Consider the following 23532-nt stretch of genomic DNA (forward strand, 5'->3'; position numbering starts at 1 on the left):
GGAAGATACATAGTCAGAGAGTGCCTGTCATAAAAAATGGCTTTTCTTATAGTAGGCTTTCTTAAGCAACTTGCAGTGTAGCACCTTATTTTACAAAGTTCACAGAATTGTATAGATCTTACTTCACTTATCTCGATAAGTTACTAAGTGATTTGTGGGTTATGATGATGATAGTCATAGCTTATTTATGTTTTATTCTGTTATTCTGAGTTCTGAAGAGTTGACTTAAAAATAAGGTTTTAGATAAAATCTATAACTTTTTTGCAGCTCTTGTCTGTCTAAAGGTTTGAACTGTAGAGATGATCTTTGTGAAAAATAAAGAATTATTTCTGGAAATATTTCATACTCCCTTTTCTCCATTTCACATGACCAGTCTTTTTTAGCCCTTGTCACCCCTCACTTGGACTATTACAATTAACTCTTAATTGGTGTCCCTCCCTCCATTTTCTCCTTTCTCCATTCCATTCTTCACAAAGCTGCCAGATTGATATTTCTGAAGCACAGGTCTGACCATGTCACCTCCTTGCTTAAAAAGGGTCAGTAACTCATTATTGCCTACTAGGTAAAGTGCAGACTTACTTGTTTAGTGTTTAAAGCTCTTTATGGTGTGGTTCTGACTTGTCTTTCCAGAATATTTTCACAGGTTTCTCTCTTCCATGATCTCTGGTCTGTCCAAGCTGGCCCATGTGCAGTTCCCACTCTCTGACACTCCATCTTGATGCCTTGGTACATCCTGCTCTTCATTGTAGGGATGTCCTTGCTCTTCACTTTCACCTTTTGGAATCTCTACCTCTATTCAAAAGACTTTTCTTGACCCTTCCGTTTGTTGATTATTTCCCTCCACTGTTGAGTTATTCTGTATTTATTTTTAAAATATTTTTTAAAAAATATTTTCTACTTATTTATAAGTCAATTGCATGATATTTTCCCCCAGTAGAATATGAACTCCTTGAGGGCAGCGATAATTTTCCTTTGTAGTTTTGTGTTCCCCAGCCCCAAGCACAGTGCCTTGCACATACTTGGTACTTAATATAAATGCTTGATGAATTGAACACAGGAGTTGACAAGAGAAGAACTCCACTGGAACTTTGCATTCACTCCTTCCTCTTCCATGGTAGAATTAAGAATGAGGTGGATTTAGTTATTTAGTATTTGAGGGATCTTATTATAAGATGGTTTTGCTGATAAGATGATGCTATTGGAACAGTTCCAGATGGAAGCATATGTACGTGTGTGTACCCATGAAGAATTAGCATCGAACATAGAATTATGGCATGGTAACTGGGGGTGTTATGATATTTTATTTCCTCAGCCTTTGAAATGTAAATCATATGGTGGAAAATATGGAATTCACTTGAATTTTTTTGAGTTCATTTATATTTTTCACTTTCTGGGTCACAATCATAATTTTCAAGCACCTTTCAAATAAGAAACTTATTGGACATTGTCATCACATTCAGATTTTTTTTCTCTGATTAGAGAATGTACAAGTTCACTTATTGAAATATTGAAATATTTTTTTTTCTTAGGAAGGACCCTGAGAAATTATTCGGCCTAAACTACTGAGGAAATTGAAGCCCTAAAAAGGTTGCCCAGGGTCATAGAGGTTGTCTGTAGTGGAGACTTTAACCAGAGCTCAAGCCTTCTGAGTCCTAAAACAGTGCTCTTTCCCTGTTGTGGAGAATGATAGTCTGACTTTCTTTTGTTCTTATTCAGATTTGTAGCACTGACAAAATCTATTTTCATTCTCTATATTTGTTCTTCATTAAACACAGACATAATTAAGGATGAGTAAATGGTCTAGCCTAGTAGTTACAGTAAGTTTGCACTGTCCTTTACTCCTAACAAGAAGGTTTTTTGTGTTAATGCTTTGTTTGCTCAGTGAGGACTTGGGAGAATTTATGGAGATGAAAGGCGCCAGCAGTCCTGGGATTCTTGTGTTGACCACAGGCCTCAGCAAACCTTTTATGCGCCTGGATAAATACCCTACTTTACTCAAAGAACTTGAAAGACATATGGAGGTACCATTTTTTTCCCTTTATATTCATTTCTTCAGTACCTATTTTATGTAGGATTGCTACATATGTCTTTGGGCCATGGATGAATCAGTATAACAAACTGAAGGTGCCATGTGGGCCAGGGGTTGGTAAGACACAGAGACTAGATGATCTATGGCCCCTGACTTCAAGAAGCTTTGAGGATACACATTATAATGAAGACTCACTACACATTTTAGAACCAACTAAAAGTTTCTCTACGACTCAAGATGTTTTTTTTTTTTTAAATCTATTTAGCTTTTTGGTATTTTGAGACATTCAGTACCCTCCGCCCCCCCCCCCCTCCCCAATCAGATTTGGAAGGGATTTCACAGACTGCCTAGTCCAACTCATATCTCCTTCATGTTATATCTGACAAGTGGTCATCCAGCTTTTTTTTAAAAGACCTCCACTGAGGGGTAACACAGACACAGACACATATACATGTATGTATGTATGTACCATTTCAAGCCTGAATTTGCCACTTTGTAACTTCTGCTCATTGCTTATAGTTCACCCCTATGGGATCAAGCAAAAATAAGTTCAGTCCCGCACAGTAGCCCTTAAAATACCTTAAAACAATTATCATATGCCTCCTAAGTCTTTTTTTTTTTGTCCAGACTAAACATCTCCTTTTAACTTCAGCTGATCCTCCCAGGGCATGAGCTCTAGGCCCATCCTGGTTACCCTCCTCTGCAGGCTTATCAATATCCTTTCTAAAATGTGGTACCCAGAATGAAATACAGATTCCCGATGTGGTCTGACCAGGGTAGAGTATAGCAGATCAGTTATTTCCCTATTCCCAGATATTATGCCTTCCTTAATCCAGCCGAGGGTGACATTCACTTCTCTACTCTCCTACCACATTGTTGACGTCTTTAACTTTCAATCCACTACAGCTCCTAGACCTTTTCCAGATGAACTGCTCTTTTACCACATTCCTTACAGTGGAAAGAATAGAGGGTTCAAATCCTTGCTTTACTACTTAATACCTCTGTGACCTTGAGCAAAGTCTCAACTTCTTCATCCATGAAACGAGACTGTTGGACTGAATGGCCCCCAAGGTCCCTTCAACTGTATATCTTTGACCAGATTAAAAACAAAATAACTCTCGATTCCCTCTAAAACTTTAACATTTTGGGATGTGAACAACTACCTTTTTCAAATACCATCATTTCAAAAACCGAAACTACTTTTTAATTAATAAATTTATGGCTGTTAACTATAAATACCAAGGTAATTCTTAAAAGAGCTTATGTTGTTGGGCAGCAGAAGTAAAAAAGACATTAAATAACATCTGGACATGGTGGGTTAATTATTTTTCTTATTGGCATGTTATTGAAGGCTTAGCTAGAAGGGGCAAAAGCTTGCGTTTCATTAGGTAGTACTGAGTCCTTTAGATTCATATAAGTATAGACCTGAGATCCCTTGGTCTGTTTTTCTTCCTGAACAGAAAAAGTAACATTTATTATATTAGTGAGAGAAGGGGAACATGTTGAAAGCAGAATTATATTGTTACAAGTTCTGGCAATTCTATAGTAATAACATGTTCTTAAGAAGTGTTTTCTCTTACCAAGATTGACAATTGATATTGTTTTTTGTTTTGTTACACTAAGGATTATCATCCGGATCGGCAAGATATTCAAAAGTCCATGACAGCCTTCAAAAATCTTTCTGTAAGTGAATTGTTTTTGTAAATTTTATTTGTTTTATTCTGAACTTAAGAAGTAAAAAAGCATTTCCATAACATAGTAGAATAGAAAAAAAGATAATTGTACATAAACTGCAAATCTATTATGTACAACTAGCTATTCCTTTTAAATATATAATAAAGTTGTCATGTAACTTTTTTTTTAACCTTTTTTCTCACCCCCTTCCTGAGATGACTGCCATTAGGTACAAGTGTGTGTGTATGTGTGTGTGTGCACGCGCGCGTGCGTGCGTGTTTGCTTGCATGTGTAGAATCAGATAGTTGTTTGTTTGTTTTAGTCAGGGCAATTGGGGTTAAGTGACTTGCCCAAGGTCACACAGCTAGTGTGTCAAGTATCTGAGGCCGGATTTGAACTCAGGTCCTCCTGACTCCAGGGCTGGTGCTCTACTCACTGCGGCACCTAGCTGCCCCAAAACCAGATATTTAAAAAAAAAAAACTTACAGATAGATTCTCAGATAAAGGTCTCATATCTCAAATATCTAAAGAACTCTGTCAAATCCATAAGAATATGAGTCATTCTCCAGTTGATAAATGATCAAAGGATATGAACAGGCAGTTTTCTGAGTAAGAAATAAAAACAATTTATAATCATATAACAATGCTCTAAATCATTATTGATTAGAGAAATACAAATTAAAACAACTTGGAGATATCATTTTATACCTATCAGATTGACTAAAATTATTGAAGAAGAAAGCAACATATGTTGGAGGGAATGTGAAAAAACTGGAACACTAATTCACTGTTGGTGGAACTGTGAACCAATCCAACCAATTTGGAGAGTAATCTAGAGTTATTATGCCCAAAGAGTTATTAAACTGCCTATAGCCTTTAACCCAGCAATACCACTACTAGATCTGTTCCTCAAGATGATTCAGGGAAAAAGCAAAGAACTTATCTGTCCTGAAATATTTATAGCAGCTCTCTTTGTAGTGGCAAAGAACTACAAATTCCAGGGATGCACGTCAGTTGGGCTGTGGCTGAACAAGTTATGGGATATGATTGTGGTGGAATACTGCTGTGCTATGAGAAATGAGGAGCTCAATGATTTTAGAAAAACATGGGTAGACTTGCACAAAATAATGAGTGAAATGAGCAGAACAAAGAGAACACTGTATACAGTAACAACAGTATTGTTTTAAGAACAACTTTGAGTGAATAAGTAATCTGTATATCCCTTATTTATATAAGATAAACATTTAATGAGCTGATAATAGGAAACCTTAGAATTATTTGGTGAGTTGGATATAGGGTAAAATTGTTATGTTTTTGATAAGCTATCTATCTACCAGACAGTAACTTACAGTATATTTTTCTCTATCCCACAGTAGCTAGTCTTTGTAAGAAGTGGCCAAAAAGTTCATCTCTTATTAGCTAGCCTTCTGGTGTTGAGCTTCTTTCTGCAAACTTATGTTAGGCGTGAATGACAGCTGTGTAGCCCACTTGCTGTGTAGCCCATGTTCAAAGCTTTTCTAACTTGGTGTAGGACCTGCCAGACCTTGTACTTCATTGAAATTGCTTTCAGGAACCCAGAATTACCTCTATGCTATGATGAGGCAACCAAGTGGCATATTAATATAGGAAAGCATTCTGGTATGAATCCAAACCACAGTGAACTTAGGCTAGTTGTTTTGAATCTGTGTTTTCATACATTGAAATTTGCAAGATGTGTATTTTTCTTATAATCTTATTCAGTCTGCCTGCCAGTTTACCAAAAAAAATTATTTAAGATATTATTTCATATATAAAATCATAACAAGCATATACTGAACACCTGATGTGCTAAGCATTAGGGAATCACAGAAAAATGGAAAAAGAGACAGAGTCCCCTGGCTTTATGGAACTCAGGTTCAGCTAACATACAGATTAATGAAATCGTTTGGTAATGTGTCTTTTGTATGACTAAAATGGATAATGTACTTAGTGTAGTGTTTGGATGGCTTTGATTCCTGGAGCCCTTCAATATAGCTTTGTTTTCACTGGGAAGAAGAGGTAAAATAGTCATTACAATGCCAAGGCAAACAATATGTTGCTACCCTATGGTTTCCTGACCTTTATGCTACGCTCAGCATTGTGGGCAAATATAAACAATACATGCACACACACACACACACACACACACACACACACATGTTCATACATACACATAGTACAATACGACACACACGTATACATAGATACACATACGCAAATATATGCCTTACATGCATATATATTTCATTTTATATATTTATATGTACATACATACACATATACACACCTGTCTTAGATTTATTTGGCAGTCTGTATCTGCTCCAGAGTAGGATTCCTGTTTCTCATTAATTCTTAACTTCTTTATTAAACAAATATGTTTTACTTTTCCTCTAGGCACAATGTCAAGAAGTACGAAAAAGGAAAGAACTTGAACTCCAGATTCTGACAGAAGCAATTCGTTGCTGGGAGGGAGATGACATTAAAACCTTGGGCAATGTCATATACATGTCCCAGGTCATGATTCAGTGTGCAGGAAATGAGGTGAGGTGTTTAAGGGGTTCACACAGTATTATTACTATTAGGTCTTTTGAAAGATGAATTATGAAAACAGTGGCAGTTACATAAAAAGACTTCCTGGGTGGAAAGTTTCTAAACTTAATACTAAATTAAAACTTTTTTTGGTCACTCAGAACTGTTTAACCTAAATTATTAAACTGTCCATTTTCACAACAAACTTGTACTCAGTTAAATAGTGTCTGTATTTCATATTAGTGTGTTTCTCAATGGTTAATAATAACCATGAATAGTGATCAGTATTTCAGAGGCAGTTAATTTCATATGCTTGTGTATGTGATATTTTTTGCTTTGAAATGCCAAGTAAGGAAAAGTAAGTCATTGACAACCTTCAATCCCCTGTTTCTATTTTATACTTAATGGATTCTTTAACAAAGAAGTAGAGGATATGATATATTAAAAGCTTATGTATAAATGAAGAGTTATGGCTGCTAACTTTGAGGAAAGTTTACTTCATATCTACTAAATAAATCCAATAAATAGTCCAACCCTTTCATTGATAAATGAGAAACTGGGACCCATCCAAGGTTATATAGCTTGTTAACTCTTGGTGGGGGGAGAGGGAAGAAGAGAGAAGAGAAGGGAGAGAGGGAGAGAAGGAGTGAAGAAGAGAAGTCAGTTATGATGTCATTTATTAGTGACAGATTCTTACTCAGAGGGAGTGTTGTCAGATCTAATGCTCTCTGCTTCTAGTCTCACTGGAAGAGTTGGCATTATAATGGTTCGAAGCTCATTAAAGTACGATCCCAGCTGATACTCTTAGAACTACCATATTGTATTTTATGTTAACATATCTTAAGTTAATACTTAAGTATTTAAGTTGTAATTAGGACAATATACTTGGAAAGGGAGTTTAGGGCCCCCTCTGACTACTTTGTCTCAAAATACGTTTTAGCTGTTTGAAACCACTTCCAGGAACAAGTGTCAGGAACGTCAGGGGACATTAGAGACAGATTCCTGCTTTCTGATGTCTCCTTGTTTATACTTCTTTTTGAGAGATTACTATACAGAGATTAGGAATGAGCAACGGTAGGGAAAAATATTTGTTCTAAATAACAATAATAATTTTAATAATAAACATTTATTTAACACTTAATTTTGCAAGTATTTCATGTAGATTACTTCATTTGAGCTTTGCAATAACCCCATGAACTAGGTATTATAGGTAGTATCATCCTTATTTTACAGATTAAGAAATTGAGACTCATAAAGGTTTAGTGACTTAGCCAGGTGTAAAGAATTAGTAAGTATCAAAGGCAGGATTCAAATTCAGTTTTTTCTCAAGTTTAGCTCACTATTCAACAAAGCATGCTGCTTCTCTAGAGATAACTGTTCTCTTATAACACTTTTGACAATGTTTATGTGTGTATATATTTGTGAGCATGACTATTTGCGTAGTAATAAAATGGAAAGATTACTGTGTTTAGAAATGAGAGAGCTTGGGTTTGAATTCCAGCCCTGCCCCTTACCACCTGCGTGACTTTGGGCAAATCTCTTTACTTCTCTGGGCCTCATTTTCCTTCTCTGGAAGAGATCAGATTAGATAACCTCCAGGATCCCTTCCAGTTCTATATGTTTGATCCTATGGATACATCTATATAAAAAGGGCATACTGGTATGGATATTCTGTTTTCTGAACCAGTAGTGTCAGGCTTGCTTATGCTTACAGAATTCTGGAGTTTTGCCCAAACTAGATTAAAATATAATTGATAAACGTTTAAAGAAATAACTAAAAACACATACAATGTAGATAATGTTAATTTGTCATCTTCTAAATCAATAAGCAGCCTACAGGGATCCATTTCTCTTTTAGTCTGACACCACTGTTCTAAACTATTCAGAAGTCAGAGCCCACTACTTATAAAATTGGCCACTTTTGTCAGTAGTATATCTGACTGGCTTACTGTATTAAATGTTTATGTCACTCTTTTATGTCACTCTTCTTACAATATAGAGTTTTCCTTTTATTAGTTATTCCATATTTTGGTTAAGAAAATATTTTCTCAAATTTGAATGCTAGCACAATTAACTCTCAACTGAGCCTTCAATTTTACCCTTATGGATTATTCCTAGTAATTCCTTAAAATTCATAAAACTTTTTGTAAGGAAATTGAGAGTGAAGATAGTAGAGTTTCTTGCTTCTCCTTTGCTCTTGTTGCTTCCTTGTTTTCCCCTCTTCCTTGTGTGCAGACTAGCTCAGCAGGAATTGTAAGGGAAGATTTGGTATTCATTTCATAGTCATTCAGTTATTGGACAAGTCATTTAAAATAATAGATTTAAAATAAGAGTATATATCTTCCCTCTGCAAAGCAAATGAACAAAACTGAAACAAATGAAATCCCACATACTCTAGGAATATGGAAAAGAGCTAACCATGGGACAGAAAATTTAGGGTTTCTGTCCCCTAGTATAGGGACAGAAAGGAGAGTTAAACTTAGATCAGTGCTTGTCAGTCATCCTGAGAGGTGATGCTGTCTAGAACCTGTTTAAATGTTCCCTATTGCAATGCACAAAAATGTGTTAGAAAGACATTAGCATTGTGTGTTCTTTAAGATAATTTGGACCAGTGTTCTTTTTATGTATTAGTTGACATTTACAATAGACACACATAATTGCTTTGACGTGTGTTTGGTTTGTGCATTAGCTTAGTTCCTCTGTGACATCCTTGTCCAGTGATAATTTAGCCTAGTTATATAAATACACAGTGGAATCCATATTCTTCCTGGTTAATTAATCTGGTTAATTTGTATTTTGAAATGTGTTCCATTTGTTGATAGAGTAATTACCACAGTTAAAACATTTATTTTAATGATGAATAAATGACCTACTTTCAAAATTAAATACCTTAGGGTAGTAATCTTTTTTGTACATATTAATATTTGGAATATCACAAAAATTAAGTTGTTAAATGTGCAATATATTTTCCTTTTCATTAATAAACTAGAAAGAGATGTCAGTTATCAGTAGACAGTGACGTTTTAATGTTTTGATAATTAATGGTATGTACTGTTTCATGCTGAATTACAAGCTTCCTTTCCTGTTACAGCTTTTTAAAAATTTCATCCCTTTTTTTTCTGTTCAGTGACTAGTAGAAAAGCACAAGAGTTGCAGATATCACCTTGTATCACGATCTTGGTGTTTGTACTTCCATCTGAATATGTCAAAGTTATTAAAAGTAACATGGAATGTTTTCAAGCCCATCAAACAAATTAGTTCAACTAAATGAAACACATGAAAATAGAATTGTAGAGCTTTAAGATAATGTAGTATCTTTTTAATTCACATTGGAAGTATATTAGGGTTGACTCATAACACCGTTTTTAAAAAAAATAATATTTTGTTCTAAACATATGGCCCTTTTCCAACTTTTTAACCTAGTCACCAGGGAGCTGGATCCTGGCCTCTCAGTCAAGAAAACAGAACTTAAGTTTCTTAAGATTTAATATCCTTTTAAAGTACCATATCAGATACATATGAACCAATGTAATTTAAATCATATACATTGCATTTTTATAATATTAAGAAATTTAAGCATGTATTCCTTAGATTAAAATGCTTTTTTAATCAATTGCAAAAGTGCAGTGAGGAATTCTGGCAGCTGGCTGGTACAGTGGATAGAGCAGTGGGCTGGGAATCAGGAAGACTTCTCTTCAAGAATTCAAATATAGCCTCACTTACTAGCTGTATGACCCTGGGCAAGTCCCTTAACCTTGTTTGCCTGGGTTCCTCATCTGTCAAATGAGTTGGAGAAGGAAATGGCACACTACTCCAGTATCTTTGCCAAGAAAACCCCAAAATGGGCCTTGAAGAGTCAGACATGACTTAAATGACTCAACAACAAAAAAGGCAGAATCTACTATCTTTACTTTGGTTTCATTTAACTTAGCTAAAGTTAATGGTGAAAAATATTGGTGAAAAATATCACGGCATATGATTTTTTATAATGCTTCGAGTAAGAACAAATGTTTAACAATTTGCAGCATGTATACCTGTATATTTTGTAATTATTTGTGTTTGTTTTTTAAGGAAAAGAATGAAAGATATCTTCTACTCTTCCCTAACATTTTATTAATGTTGTCTGCCAGCCCTAGGATGAGCGGTTTTATCTATCAGGTAAAGCAGATATTTTAAACAAAGTCCACTGTTAATTGGAATCTTGCCAGTTGTCTTCAGACTTTTAAAAAGTTCTGTACAATATGTATGCCAATCATGACTTCTGTGCAAATGTAAACATATATTAAATTCCTGTCCTTGTACTGAGATGTATTCATATTTTCAAATTTTTCCGTATATACACATGAAGTGTTAATTATGCATAAAGTACAGTGAAATAGATTTTAAAAATTGTGAACTTTAAAAAGTGTTACACACGGATACCAAACCAAAACAAATATTTGGCTAGCCTAGTGAATGACAGTTTTTTTTTTCAATTTATAATCTTTTAATTGATCTCCTTGAATTGATGGAGAACTGAATGAAAAGAGAAAATGGTAACTTAGCAGAAGGTAGTAGCTACACTGATCTGCACTCTGTTTATAGGCTCTCTTTTTTTCCCTTTTGTTCTCAAATATCTAATAGGTTCTTCTTCTTAGATCCTTTCCTCAGTTTCTCTCCAGTTAAGGATGCTAATAACTTTTCTTTTCATTGTTTAGGATCAGGCTAGTAACCAGGCAGACCTTTAGTAGTAATTGTCTGATTTGGCTTTTCTTGACTTGCATTTCATTAAAATATAATATGATTTTCCCATTATTCGCAATTTAAAATTGTTCTCTTTTTACTGTATGATGACAACTCATTTTTGAAAAAATACAGTCAAACTATCTCAGTTTTTTATTTAGGAGTCACTTGTTCCTTTTAAAAGTGAAAATCAACAGCTTTGTAAATAGGTTATCATTTTGAAATATTTCAATTCACCAAACATTTTATGAAGCTGCTGTCCAGCAAAACTGGCCCACTTGGCATTCCTCCTGTGTGCAGTTCCTAGCTCCACACTTTTGGGTCTGGAATGTGCTCTTCTTACCTCTGCCTCACAAAATGCTTAACTTCCGTAAGAACCCAGGTCCAACGCCCCTTTTTTATGGAAAGCAGTTTCTATTTTCCTCATGCGCTAGTATCTCTCTTCCTCCCAGATCACTTTTTCCCTCCTTGGTACATACAAGACTGCAGGGTGTAACAAGTAGAGTACTAGACTGGGAGTCAGAAAGACCTGGCTTCAAAACCCAATCAGACATTTATTAACTCTGTGACCATGGGCAGGTCACTTAATTTCACTGAACCTTGGTTTCCTTATCTGTAAAGTGAGAGGGTTGTACTTGATGGTCTCTCAGATCCCTTCTAGCTCTAAATCTATGATCCTATAATCTTTAAAAAATAATAATAAAACTGGTTTGCTTTATTCCTATTTTTTCCTACTTTAGTGTTTTATTTTCTTCCCATTACATGTAAAGATAGTTTTCAGCATTCCTTTTTATAAGATTTTGAGTTCCAAATTTTTCTTCCTCCTACCCCCCCCAAGACAGCATCCAGTCTGATATAGGTTATGCACATACAATCATGTTAATCATATTTCCACATTAGTCATAGTATGAAAGAAGAAACAGAACAAAAGGGAAAAAACATGAGAAAGGAAAAAAAAACCCTAATTGAAAATATACTTCGACCTGCATTTAGACTCCATAGTTCTTTTTGTGGATGTGGATAGCATTTTCCATCGTAAGTCTTTTGGAATTGTCTTGGATCATTGTATTGCTGAGATCCTATAATCTTCTGATCATTGAAGCCAGAAAGACAGGTTCTCATTCCACTTTTGGCACTGACTGGCTGTATGATAACTCTTCAGCACCTGAAATAAATCACTAAAACTGCAAGTTGCAAAGGTACAAGCCTCTACTGTTAGGAGTTTCTTGCCTTGAGCTTCCCTTTACCAGGGGAATCAGAGATCTGCTTCTCATCATCTTTAAGTCGGGTACCACATGATTTTAATTATTAATGGTGCATAATCGAAAATTTCCCCTTCATCCAAAATTTATCCAAGATTTTCCCTTTTGTGAAAGAATGAATATTTTTTCCCATGTCATTGTTATTTCTCTTCTCCCATTTTTTCCCCTAGTTCTTCAGTGGGTGCTTGAGTGATGTGTTATACATTCTGCATTGGTTTGTTCTAAAACCTAATCTAAATGGGGATATACCAAGTTTGCAGGATGATACCTACCACTAAATCTCTGAGACCACTTAGGTTAACAACTACAGTGCAGCTTTGGCAGTTTGGAATCTTTAGGAATGAGTTTTGTCTGGAAAACTAATATTTTTTAACTTCTATTTAAATAGAGATAGTGTGGCATAATGGAATGAGCCCCAGATTTGTAATCAGAATTCTACTTGGGCTTTTTAAGTAGACATATATATGTGTATGGCATGGCACTAGCCATTGGGGATAGAAAAATGAAGGGTCCTGCCTTTGAAGAGCTCACATTCTACTCAGCGAAAACAACACATAAACCATTACAAAAGATATTCAAAATGAATACAAAGTAATTTTGTGAAGTGGGGGAAACACAACTGTGGGGAATCAGGAAGGAACCTGAATTGTGCCTTCAAGGGAGCTGAGGGTGCAGAGAGGCAGAGGTCTAGGCATGAGGGATGACAGCTTAGTAAAGGGGCAGAGTAGTGAGAGATATAAACACTGGGCTTGGGCAATAACAAGTAGACCGGTTTTTCTGGAACATAGTTTATGTGAGGAGGAGTGATATGAAATCAGCATAGGAAGATGGATTGGAGCCAAGTAATGAATGACTTTACATGCCAAACGGACAAGTTTGAGTTCTATTCTAAAGGCCACAGGGTACCATGAAAGCCTTTTGCCCTGGGAGTGACTTCATCACACCTGGGTTTTAGGAAGATTAGTTTGTCAGTTGTGGGCAGGAAGGCTGAAGAGGGGAGAGGCTGAAGCAGGAAGACCAATTAAGAGGCTAAGTAATGGTTCTGTGAGATAGCCAGACCAGCATTCAAATCCTGGTTCTACTACCTGTTAGGTTTGTGACCTTGGTCAAAGTGATTAATCTCTGAACCTCAGTTTCCTTACCTGTAAAATGGAGGGATTGAACTAGATGATTTCTAAGGGCCTTTCTAACTCTAAATCCTTTGATCCCTAAGTATGTTAAGATATTTCTACCAAAATGGTTATGTTCTTATCTTCAAAAACAAACCATTATGCTTTATACAGTGTAGCCTTTCTTAGCAACTTGATGTAATCAAGATTGATTATTATACCATGCGTTAGTGCACTGGCACTGCTGCAGACCTTTCAGGCTTTTAGAATTTATTGCACCACAGACTGTTCTATTGAGTTTGGGTATCTGTTTTTTTTAAATATTTTGATCCTTGCCTTGTCAGCTGTCAATCCTTGGCAATCCTTGGCCTCCTGTAGTAGAGCCTCTTGACTTCTAATATGGTATTTCTCTATTGTGGGTTTGGAAACCAGACAGGTATGCTTATTAGGATTGTTGGTGAAGTAAAAATAAACAGGCACTTAGAGGGAAGTTTGAGGGGGCTATCCTTTAAAAGCTAACATGAGCTTTAGTCCTTGGAGTTTGTATCAGCAATTTTAACTGCTCTGGGTGAGACATATTTTTGTATTTTTTTTAAAAAAATTATATCATTTTTATTTAATATTTTAGTTTTCAACATTGATTTCCACAAGATTTTGAGTTACAAATTTTCTCCCCGTTTCTACCCTCCCCGCCATTCCAAGACGGCATGTATTCTGATTGCCTCGTTCTCCAGTCGGTCCTCCTTTCTTTCACCCCACTCCCCCCCCATCCCCTTTCCCCTTATTTTCTTGTAGGGCAGGATAGATTTCTATGCCGCATTCCCTACATATCTTGTTTCCCAGCTGCATGCAAAAAACAAATTTTTTTTTAAGCATCTTCTTTTAAAACTATTGAGTTCCAAATTCTCTCCCCTCTTCCCTTACCACCCACCCTCCCTAGGAAGGCAAGCAATTCAACATAGATTACAAGTGTATCATTATGTAAAACACTTCCACAATGCTCATGTTGTGAAAGGCTATTTTCTTCCATCGTATCCTGTCCCCCTTTATTCAATTTTCTCCCTCGACCCTGTCCCTTAAAAGTGTTTGCTTTTGATTACCTCCTCCCCCGATCTGCCCTGCCTTCTATCATTCCCCCCCCCTTTTTTTATACCTGTCCTTTACTTTCCTGTGAAATAAGATATGCAATTGAGTGTGTATGTTATTCCTTCCTCAAGTTGAATCCTATGAGAGTAAGATTCGCTCATTCCCCCTCACCTGCCCCCTCTTCCCTTCCAACAGAACTGCTTTTTCTTGCCACTTTTATGGGAGATAATTTACCCCATTCTATCTCTCTCTCTCTCTCTCTCCCTCTCTCAATATATTTCTCTCGCCTTAAATTTATTTCATTTTTTTGGCTATCATCCCTTCATATTCAGCTCATCCTGTGCCCTCTGTCTATATTCCCTTCAACTCCCCTAATACTGAGAAAGGTCTCATGAATTACACACATCATCTTTCCATGTAGGAATGTAAACAAAACAGTTCAACTTTAGTAAGTCCCTTATGAATTCTCTTTCTTGTTTACCTTTTCATGCTTCTCTTGATTCTTGTATTTAAAAGTCACATTTTCTATTCAGGTCTGGCCTTTTCATTGAGAAAGCTTGAAAAATCTCTTTTATTGAAAGTCCATATTTTGCCTTGGAGCATTATAGTTAGGTTTGCTGGGTAGGTGATTCTTGGTTTTAATCCTAGCTCCTTTGACTTCTAGAATATCATATTCCAAGCCCTTCAATCCCTTAATGTAGAAGCAGCTAGATCTTGTGTTGTCTTGATTGTGTTTCCACAATATTCAAATTGTTTCTTTCTGGCTGCTTACATTATTTTCTCCTTGATGTGGAAACTCTGGAAGTTGGTGACAATATTCCTAGGAGTTTTCTTTTTGGGTTCTTCTTCAAGAGGTGATTAGTGGATTCTTTCAATTTCTATTTTACCCTCTGGTTCTAGAATATCAGGGCAGTTTTCCTTGATAGTTTCTTGAAAGATGATATCTAGGCTCTTTTTTTGATCATGGCTTTCAGGTAGTCCCAATAATTTTTAAATTATCTCTCCTGGATCTATTCTCCAGGTCAGTGGTTTTTCCAGTGAGATATTTCACATTGTCTTCCATTTTTTCATTCCTTTGGTTCTGTTTTGTAATATCTTGATTTCTCATAAAGTCACTAGCTTCCACTTGCTCCAATCTAATTTTTAAAGTAGTATTTTCTTCAGTGGTCTTTTGGACCTCCTTTTCCATTTGGCTAATTCTGCCTTTCAAGGCATTCTTCTCCTCATTGGCTTTTTGGAGCTCTTTTGACATTTGGGTTAGTCTGTTCTTTAAGGTGTTATTTTCTTCAGTATTTTTTGGGGTCTCCTTTAGCAAGTCTTTGACTTGTTTTTCATGGTTTTCTCTCATCCTTCTCATTTCTCTTCCCAGTTTTTCCTCTACTTCTCTTACTTGCTTTTCCAAATTCTTTTTGAGCTCTTTCATGGCCTGAGACCAATTCATATCTTTCTTGGAGGTTTTTGATGTAGGTTCTTTGACTTTGTTGACTTCTTCGGGCTGTATGTTTAGATCTTCTTTGTCACCAAAAAAGGAATCTAGAGTGTGAGTTTGAGCCTGCATTTGAGTCTGAGTTCATTTTCGCTGCCTGTTCGTGTTCCCAGCCAACTACTTGACCCTTGAGCTTTTTGTCAGAATATGACTGCTTGTAAAGTAGAGAGTACTTTGTCCCAAGCTTTAGGGTCCAAGCACTGCTGTTTTGAGAGCTACTTCTACTCCACTGTAACCCCAGGCTCTGTCACCGCAGTGCTCCTCCTCCCCCCAGGACCACAATACAGATCCAAACAGGGCACAGCAAGAGAGCCTGCCTCTGTGCCCACAAAGTGTTCCTTTCACTCCCACTCTGATCTGCTGCTAGCATCCTCCCACCGTGTGAGCCAGGGACTTGGGAAGCACCTGCAGCTGTAGCTGGGGAAGCAGCCTCAGGAGTTTTCTGCTGCTGCCACCACCACCGCTGCACCACCTCCACCACCCCCAGGGCTAGTGATCAGACCGCTCTGAACTCGATTCCACAGTTTCCCCCTAACCTGTTCTTTGGCATTTGTGGGGCAAGAAGTCTGGTAACTGCCATAGCTCACTGTTTCATGGCCCCAAGGCCTGTTCCGGCTGGCTGATTCTGGATCTGTTCTGTCCCATTGCAGTCCATGGGGGGCTGCCCTCCACTCTAAGCACGGCTATAGACCCTTCCCGGCGACCATCCAGGCTCTCCTGGGCTGGAGACCTGTTTCCCTCTGCTATTTTGTGGGTTCCACAGCTCTAGAATTTGTTCAGAGCCATTTTTTCAAGCGTTTGGAGGGATTTGGGGAAGAGCTTAAGCAAGTCCCTACTTTCCAGCCGCCATCTTGGCTCTGCCCCCTATTTTTGTATTCCCAAAGATAGGCCAGACAGCTGGAGAAGGGGATAGATGTTACTGTATTATTTATGTCTGATGTTCACCACTTTTTTCTTTCCGTTTTTATGAACCCTAACCTTTAGGCCATCCACGTGCATTATTCGATACACCCTAGCTCTCTTCTTTCAATTTTTAGTTTCTTTAATTTTTTCCTCATTGATGTCTGTGAGTAATTATGTAATTTGAACATTCCTTTCAAGTTTTATCAAAGAAATGAAGTTACAAGTTCTATTTCCAGCTTTTTCCAGCATTGTCTTTTTTTTTAAATCATAAAGTAGATAAGTAACACTCATTTGTGTACCTTACTACCCTTTCAAAAGATTAATGGGTTGATATTTATAAAATACCTTAAGACCTTTTGTAAGGGAGAAAACTAGAATTTTTAATGTAATTTTTCTCTTTATTCTTCATTTTTTTCTGCTTGATTCTTTCCCAAAAGTTAACTTTTTGAAGTACAAATTTATTAGGACTTTTTTCTTTTCCATCTCTCCCTCACTTTGAAAAATAGTATACAGTAGTCTTTCTTCATTGACATCTTACAGGCATTCCTGCTGTGATTTATAAGTTCCCCCAAAAGAATAGCCTTTATCTTAAATTTTCAGTGTTCTTTTTCTCACTGTACAATTATAATTATTTGTTCTTCAACTACACTTTTCTAAAACTATTTTCTGATATACCTTCCTTTATTTTTACTTTCTCCTGTCTGTATTTTGAATGCTGATTTGATGCATGACACTAAATTAGGCACTCCAGTGTGGGAGTTACCAAAAATATACAATATAGAAGCTGTTCTAGGTAAGTTAAAGAAAGAGGCAGACAAAGCTTTGAAATCAGAAGACTTGATATGGAAAAATGGGGATGATTCAGGAAAGCTCTCTGGTAGGAAGCAGAGTGTGTTGGATGCTGTGGGAGTTTGCAATGGGAACTAATGGCTGATTTTCTTTACCCTGGATGAATTGTACAACGGAATAGAAATGTAGTCCAATCCAACAAGCATTTATTAAGTGTTTACTATATTCATGTCATTTTGCTGGTTACTGTGAATAAAAAGACAAAATGAAAAATAGATAAATTACATACTTTATGAAATTTTCATTGTTAGTTTGATGCTGATGGGAGGTGTACTGTATTTATTGGAGTCTTTAAAAAATTGGCTAGATGACCACTTATAGGAGAAATTATAAAATAAATTTCTGCTGCTTCCTGAAATCTACTTTGATTTTCTTGTGTGTCGTTTATCTTGTAATTCTGCCTAAATTGATGCCTGTTTGCACATTTCTGTCTCATAAATATTTAGCACCATCACCTCATTTACCGTGTTAAAGATTGAAAATTCATTTCGGCAGGTACTGTGTTAGCATCTATCTATGGCTAATCTATAAGGGAAGTGGCATGGCACATACTCAGTTTTTTTACCATTGGGTCAAAGGGAGAGGACTAATTTACATGAAACAATTATGATACCATATAAAACTTTGTATTATTAAATGCCAAAATGTGCAGCCTCGACACTGTAAATGCTGTCAGAATTCAGAAAAAAGAGACATCCTTGTGGGCTAGAGTTCTTAAGGAAGGTTTTGTAGAGGAAGTGCCTCATCATCTGGGCCTCAAAGGAGATTAGAGTTGGCTAAATAAAAATGAGTAAGGTGGCCATTCAAGGTCGAGGACATAGAGTGAGGAGAGTGTGAAACAGAGATCTTAATCTTGAGACTCTATCATTTACTGAACCATCAAAGCCAAGATTGTAATCCAGTTGTAGTTTCCCATTGTTCCAATACATTGCCATGGCCCCTACTGTTTCTGACAATCCAACATTTGTAGAACAGCATATTTACCTATAGTAGGTATTAAATAAATGTTCAATAATATTCATTACTTTTTTCCTACTATAGGATGTTTTCTTCACTGGCTTCCTAATAGTAGAGTTATCTTTGTTTCCAGTTTTCATCTTTTATATAAAAACAAAGGAGATACCCTGAAAAAGACAATATACAAAAATGTGAAAAAATATTTTTCAAAAAATTGACTATGGGATCTTTCAGATTTTCTGTAGAACTTCCTACCAGTTAAAGTTTTCTGATAGTAGAGTAGGTTGCTCCATGAGGCAATGCATTCCTTATCACTGAGGATATTTAAACAGAGGCGCATGGACTGTCAGGGATGCTTTAGAAGAGATTACCTACTCTGGTTATGCAGTTGAACTAAATGACTGTCTTTGATTCTGGTGTTCCTTTTTATGAGTCTTTTAACCTTTGTTTGTGACTGTCTTGAATTTTGACATTTTTTCATGTAACCAAGCAAGTGTACTTCAGTATCTTTTACTTGAACCAAACCAGGGGTGGGGAACCTGTGGCCTCGAGGCCACATGTGGTCCTCTAGGTCCTCAAGTGAAGCCCTTTAACCGAATCCAAACTTCACAGGACTTTGTTCAAAGGGCCACACTTGAGGACCTAGAGGGCCACATGTGACCTCAAGGCCACAGGTTCCCTACCCTTGACCTAAACACACACTTGTAGCCATTACTTTTTTTTTTTTTAGAATATTAGTTAATACTCTAATCATCCATTTTCCTGTCTTCTTAGCCAGTATTGGTTTCTGCCTTATGTTTTCCCTTCCCTAATTTTTTTCCTACTCCTTTCGTTCTCATTATTGCCAGAATTCTTGGTCTTTCAGAGAATCACAAAATTAAAGGGACCATTTAAATTATCTAGTACAAATTGTATCACGATTCCTTTTATACTTTCTCCTTCCTCGTATCTCCCTTGGGACCCTGCTCCTTCAGCTATTCCTTTTCCTTACACATTTTAAATCTTTCCCTCATCACTGACTCCTTGCCCTTTTCCTGTACTTGAGTTTCAGGTCTCCCAAACCAAACAAACAAAAACAACCCAAAACAGAAAACTTTCCCCGGACTTTTCCGATTCATCCAGCTGCCAGTCTCCCTTTACTGCTAATCTTCTTTTAGAAAGATCTCTTTATCCTGTGCCTTTTATTTCCTCACTATTTGATAATTCTCTTGTCATTTTCTTGTTCTCAGATTTTCAGAAGTTTAAGTTTTTCTTCATCATCCGTTCTTTGTGCCTTGTGCTGTATTAAGCTCACATTCCTGTTTTCTCTTTTGTTGGAGGCACTTAACCTCCCTGGTCTTAAAGTTTCCTTATCTGTGAAATAAGTCCGCTAAATGGACTCTGAGAGTCCATCAGAGTCCAAGATCTATGTTGTTATGTATCTAACCAGTTCTGTCTCCTATTCTTGCCCTGATAGTTCACCTTACATTTATGATCACCTTTAGAATATCCTCCAGATTTACTTGTGGCAGATGGTCTGATGAGATAAAACTTTGAGTTTTCCCTTTCACAAAATACATGAAAACCCCCCCATCACATGCTCTTGTTTTTCTAATCCTGTGTAATTGTTTTTCTTTCATCTTTTCAGCGTCTTTAAAATAGGCTTTTTTTATTCTGCTTGACTGTGGCCTAGCAAAACTCTTTTTACATCTATGAGAACAGTGGATGATTATAAAATTATACTCTCGTCTTTGAAGACAGATTTTAGGTGGATGTGCACATACATGCAGTATAAGGAAAAATGGTATCTTGATCAACAGTTGGGTATTACTGTGACATCTCTTTAACGTACTTACTTTATATTTCTTCATAAAACAATGCGCTGTAGTACTTACTTACAGACCAGGTCCTGTAATCAGGAAGATCTCATGTGTCACATAACTTCTCGGTGCCTTGGGCAGCTCTCTAAGCCTTGTGAGACTCTGATAGACGTGTGGCCTGCATTCATCGGTGCGTGGAGCTTCCAACTGAGAGTCCTGTATACGGAGGAACAGATGAAAGTGCAGGACTGACCAATAGTAAACCAATATAACAGCACTTCCTATGCTCCGAAAGCCCTAATTCCTTTGCTGTGTCCTTTCTAGGGGAAGCTGCCAATGACAGGAACGACAATCACAAAACTGGAAGACAGTGAAAACCATAAAAATGCATTTGAGATAGCAGGTGATGTAAATAAACTTTTTATGAATACTGGTTTTCATCTGGGTGAGGAAATTTAACATTATCACTTAATTGGTTTACCCGTGTTATTTTTAAAACTTGAAATGTAACTAGTACAGAATGTATCTGTGTGTCTGGGATCCGCTTTTCCCACGTCAAACTCTTGTTTCTTCTCTAACTCCAGGAAGCATGATTGAGCGGATATTGGTATCATGCAATAACCAGCAGGATCTTCACGAATGGGTGGATCACCTGCAGAAGCAAACTAAAGTCACAACGATCGGAAACCCCACTATTAAGCCTCATTCTGTGCCGTCTCATACTGTAAGGACTCATTCTGATGTGTGCCTTTTCCCCATTGCCAACAAGATTAGGCTTTTGATTGAGCTCTCATACACCATTCAGCGTTGCGGTATCTGTGTCTCCAGGAACAGGAATCAGATGGTTTAACTTCCATATTTGTTTCTCTGCACAGATTTGCTTCACACTGTTTTGGCAGTCTGAACCATTCATCAGTTTTGTGAGACAGTCACATCATGCTTTCATGGGCACAGATGTATGGTACAGTAAAGCTTGGTTAAGGAACAGCCTTTCTTAGAAAGACATCTACGTCTTAGAAAAATAAATGTAACTTAAACTACCATGAAGATGTTTTTAAAATCTACCAGTTAAAAGATCACTTTTGGAAGTGCTTTTCCAAATATTTTTTTTTTTAATGAAAAGAAGACACCTCTATAAGTGGGGGGGAAATCAGATGATTCATTTAACCTAAATGTATTTTTATTCTTCTGTACATGAGACTACTTTTTCGTTTGCTCTTTCTTTAAAAAAAACAAAATAACAAACCTCAGGTTGTTAGAATCTCATGTTATTTTAGAATAGGTGAACATTAAAATTTCAGGATTTTCATTTTCTCCTCACTTAACTTTTATTTTGCATTTATATTTTAGCATAGGTCATTTTTCATCTTCAATCTTAAAAGAATGGGAAAGTCTTTTTGAAATCATAGCTAGCACTTAGATAACATGTTAAGGTTTGAAAAGTGCTTTACAAATATTAACTCATTGTGTCCTTACACCAACCGTTTGAGGTATGTTATCTCCATTTTGAACTCTGATCTAAAAATCTACTGTGAATATTTTAAAGCCATTTAAAATGTGTAGATTTTATTGCCTTGTCACATTAGGATTTTGTCGTGTGAATCTCTTTTTCATCCCTTTGCTCTGAATCTAAAACTGGTTGCCAAAGAAAGACCATGACAACATAACAACTGATAGCCGTGTCATTGTGCCAGCTTGTTGTTATGCTCCTTATTTCTTTTAGAAATTTGGAGGATAAAGTTACTGCTCATTCGCTGTAGCTAACATTCTGACTTGAATGGCTCTGCCATCCTAACTGCTCCATCTTTTAAAACGTACTAAAGAGACATCTCCCATTACTCTTTGAAATAGAATTTCTTGTTTTAGTGTTGGGATATTTTAAAATAGAAAATAAAGGCTCATTCTAACTCGCAGTCCTCAATGATGGCCTGCTGCTAAACCTGAAAAATGGTTACAGCAAGTGAAGCTGTATTTCAGCGTAGACCTTGGCAGTGTCAAATGGTTCTTCCTTCCCTTTGTTCATTCAATGGCATGTCAGTCATTAGACATTTATTAAGTGGTTCTAGCCACTGCGGGGCATGGAAAGATAAATAAGAAGGTCCCTTGTCCCTAGGATACTACAGTCCAGTTAGAGAAACAATTTGTATACAAATCACTATAATATATACCAGAATAAGATTAATTTTATAATAGATACATTAAAACAAAATCCTGCATATGTGCATCTGCAGAGAGGGACCACTTATTTTTGAATGGAAATATTAGGAAAACTTTAATTGAAGAGGTACTGTACAAGCCAGCCCTCATAGTGATGTGTAGGATTTCAGCTGACAGAGATGACGTGGACTGAGGGAGTGAAGGCAGCCATAGACAGCTTAGAACTTTTGAATTACTATAAACATAATATTCTCTATAGAGAGTTTTTGACCTTTGTATTCTTCACTACTCCCTCTGTCCTCATAGGATGATTTCATTAATGCTCTAGACGCTGTAAAATTCAACTCCCTTAGGTGACCTACTCAGGTTGAAAAATACCATTTTTTTCCCCTTGATGGAAGACTGTTGTGAATTACTTCGCTTTCCAGTGGCTCACTTAAATTTATATTAGTATTTTTTATAGTTATTGTGCTTTGATATCTATTAAATGACTTTAGAGACTCTGCGATGGTTACAGTTTTGCTTCAAGTTAAATAAAAGGTAGTCTTAATTGCCACTGAGTTTCTTGGTGCTTGGAGAGCATCTCTTTATAACTCCTTTTCAGACATTGGCCGTTTTGATTTGCCCTTGCACTCATGCGTGACTTTTTGCGGCCAATCAGAACATTCTTTTTGTCGAAGTAACTCTTGCTCTTATTGGCTATTTTTGAATATTCGTTGTTCATACTTTAGTATTAACTTAACAAACTGCACCTGTTAGGAAGCAGGCTTTATGTAACAGCTTTGAGTAAAGCTTACATTTCTAGGAACTAACACAGATTGTGGTATAAATGTCATGAGCCAGTAATTGTTACCTGACTTGGAAGAGGAATGAATTAGCACAGCCATTTTATTTAGCACATGCAGGTGGTTCTGAGCTCACCTCGTTGTAAGATCTTATCTCACTTTTTGTA

At 36.6% G+C, this 23532-nt stretch overlaps 1 protein-coding gene across 5 annotated transcripts in view; it reads left to right on the top strand.

The window, feature by feature from the left end:
* ARHGEF7 (Rho guanine nucleotide exchange factor 7) overlaps positions 1 to 23532 on the top strand; it is a 321655-nt gene that overhangs the window by 258538 nt on the left and 39585 nt on the right. For all 5 annotated transcript variants that reach the window (XM_036756507.1, XM_036756511.1, XM_036756508.1 and 2 more), the window contains 6 exons: positions 1883 to 2021; positions 3653 to 3712; positions 6116 to 6262; positions 10322 to 10408; positions 20748 to 20826; positions 21008 to 21147. In XM_036756507.1, coding sequence (XP_036612402.1) covers positions 1883 to 2021; positions 3653 to 3712; positions 6116 to 6262; positions 10322 to 10408; positions 20748 to 20826; positions 21008 to 21147 — 652 coding nt within the window. The remainder of the gene's footprint in view (positions 1 to 1882; positions 2022 to 3652; positions 3713 to 6115; positions 6263 to 10321; positions 10409 to 20747; positions 20827 to 21007; positions 21148 to 23532) is intronic.

This window comes from Trichosurus vulpecula, chromosome 4 (genome assembly GCF_011100635.1).
Source record: "Trichosurus vulpecula isolate mTriVul1 chromosome 4, mTriVul1.pri, whole genome shotgun sequence".
NCBI classification, from domain to species: domain Eukaryota; kingdom Metazoa; phylum Chordata; class Mammalia; order Diprotodontia; family Phalangeridae; genus Trichosurus; species Trichosurus vulpecula.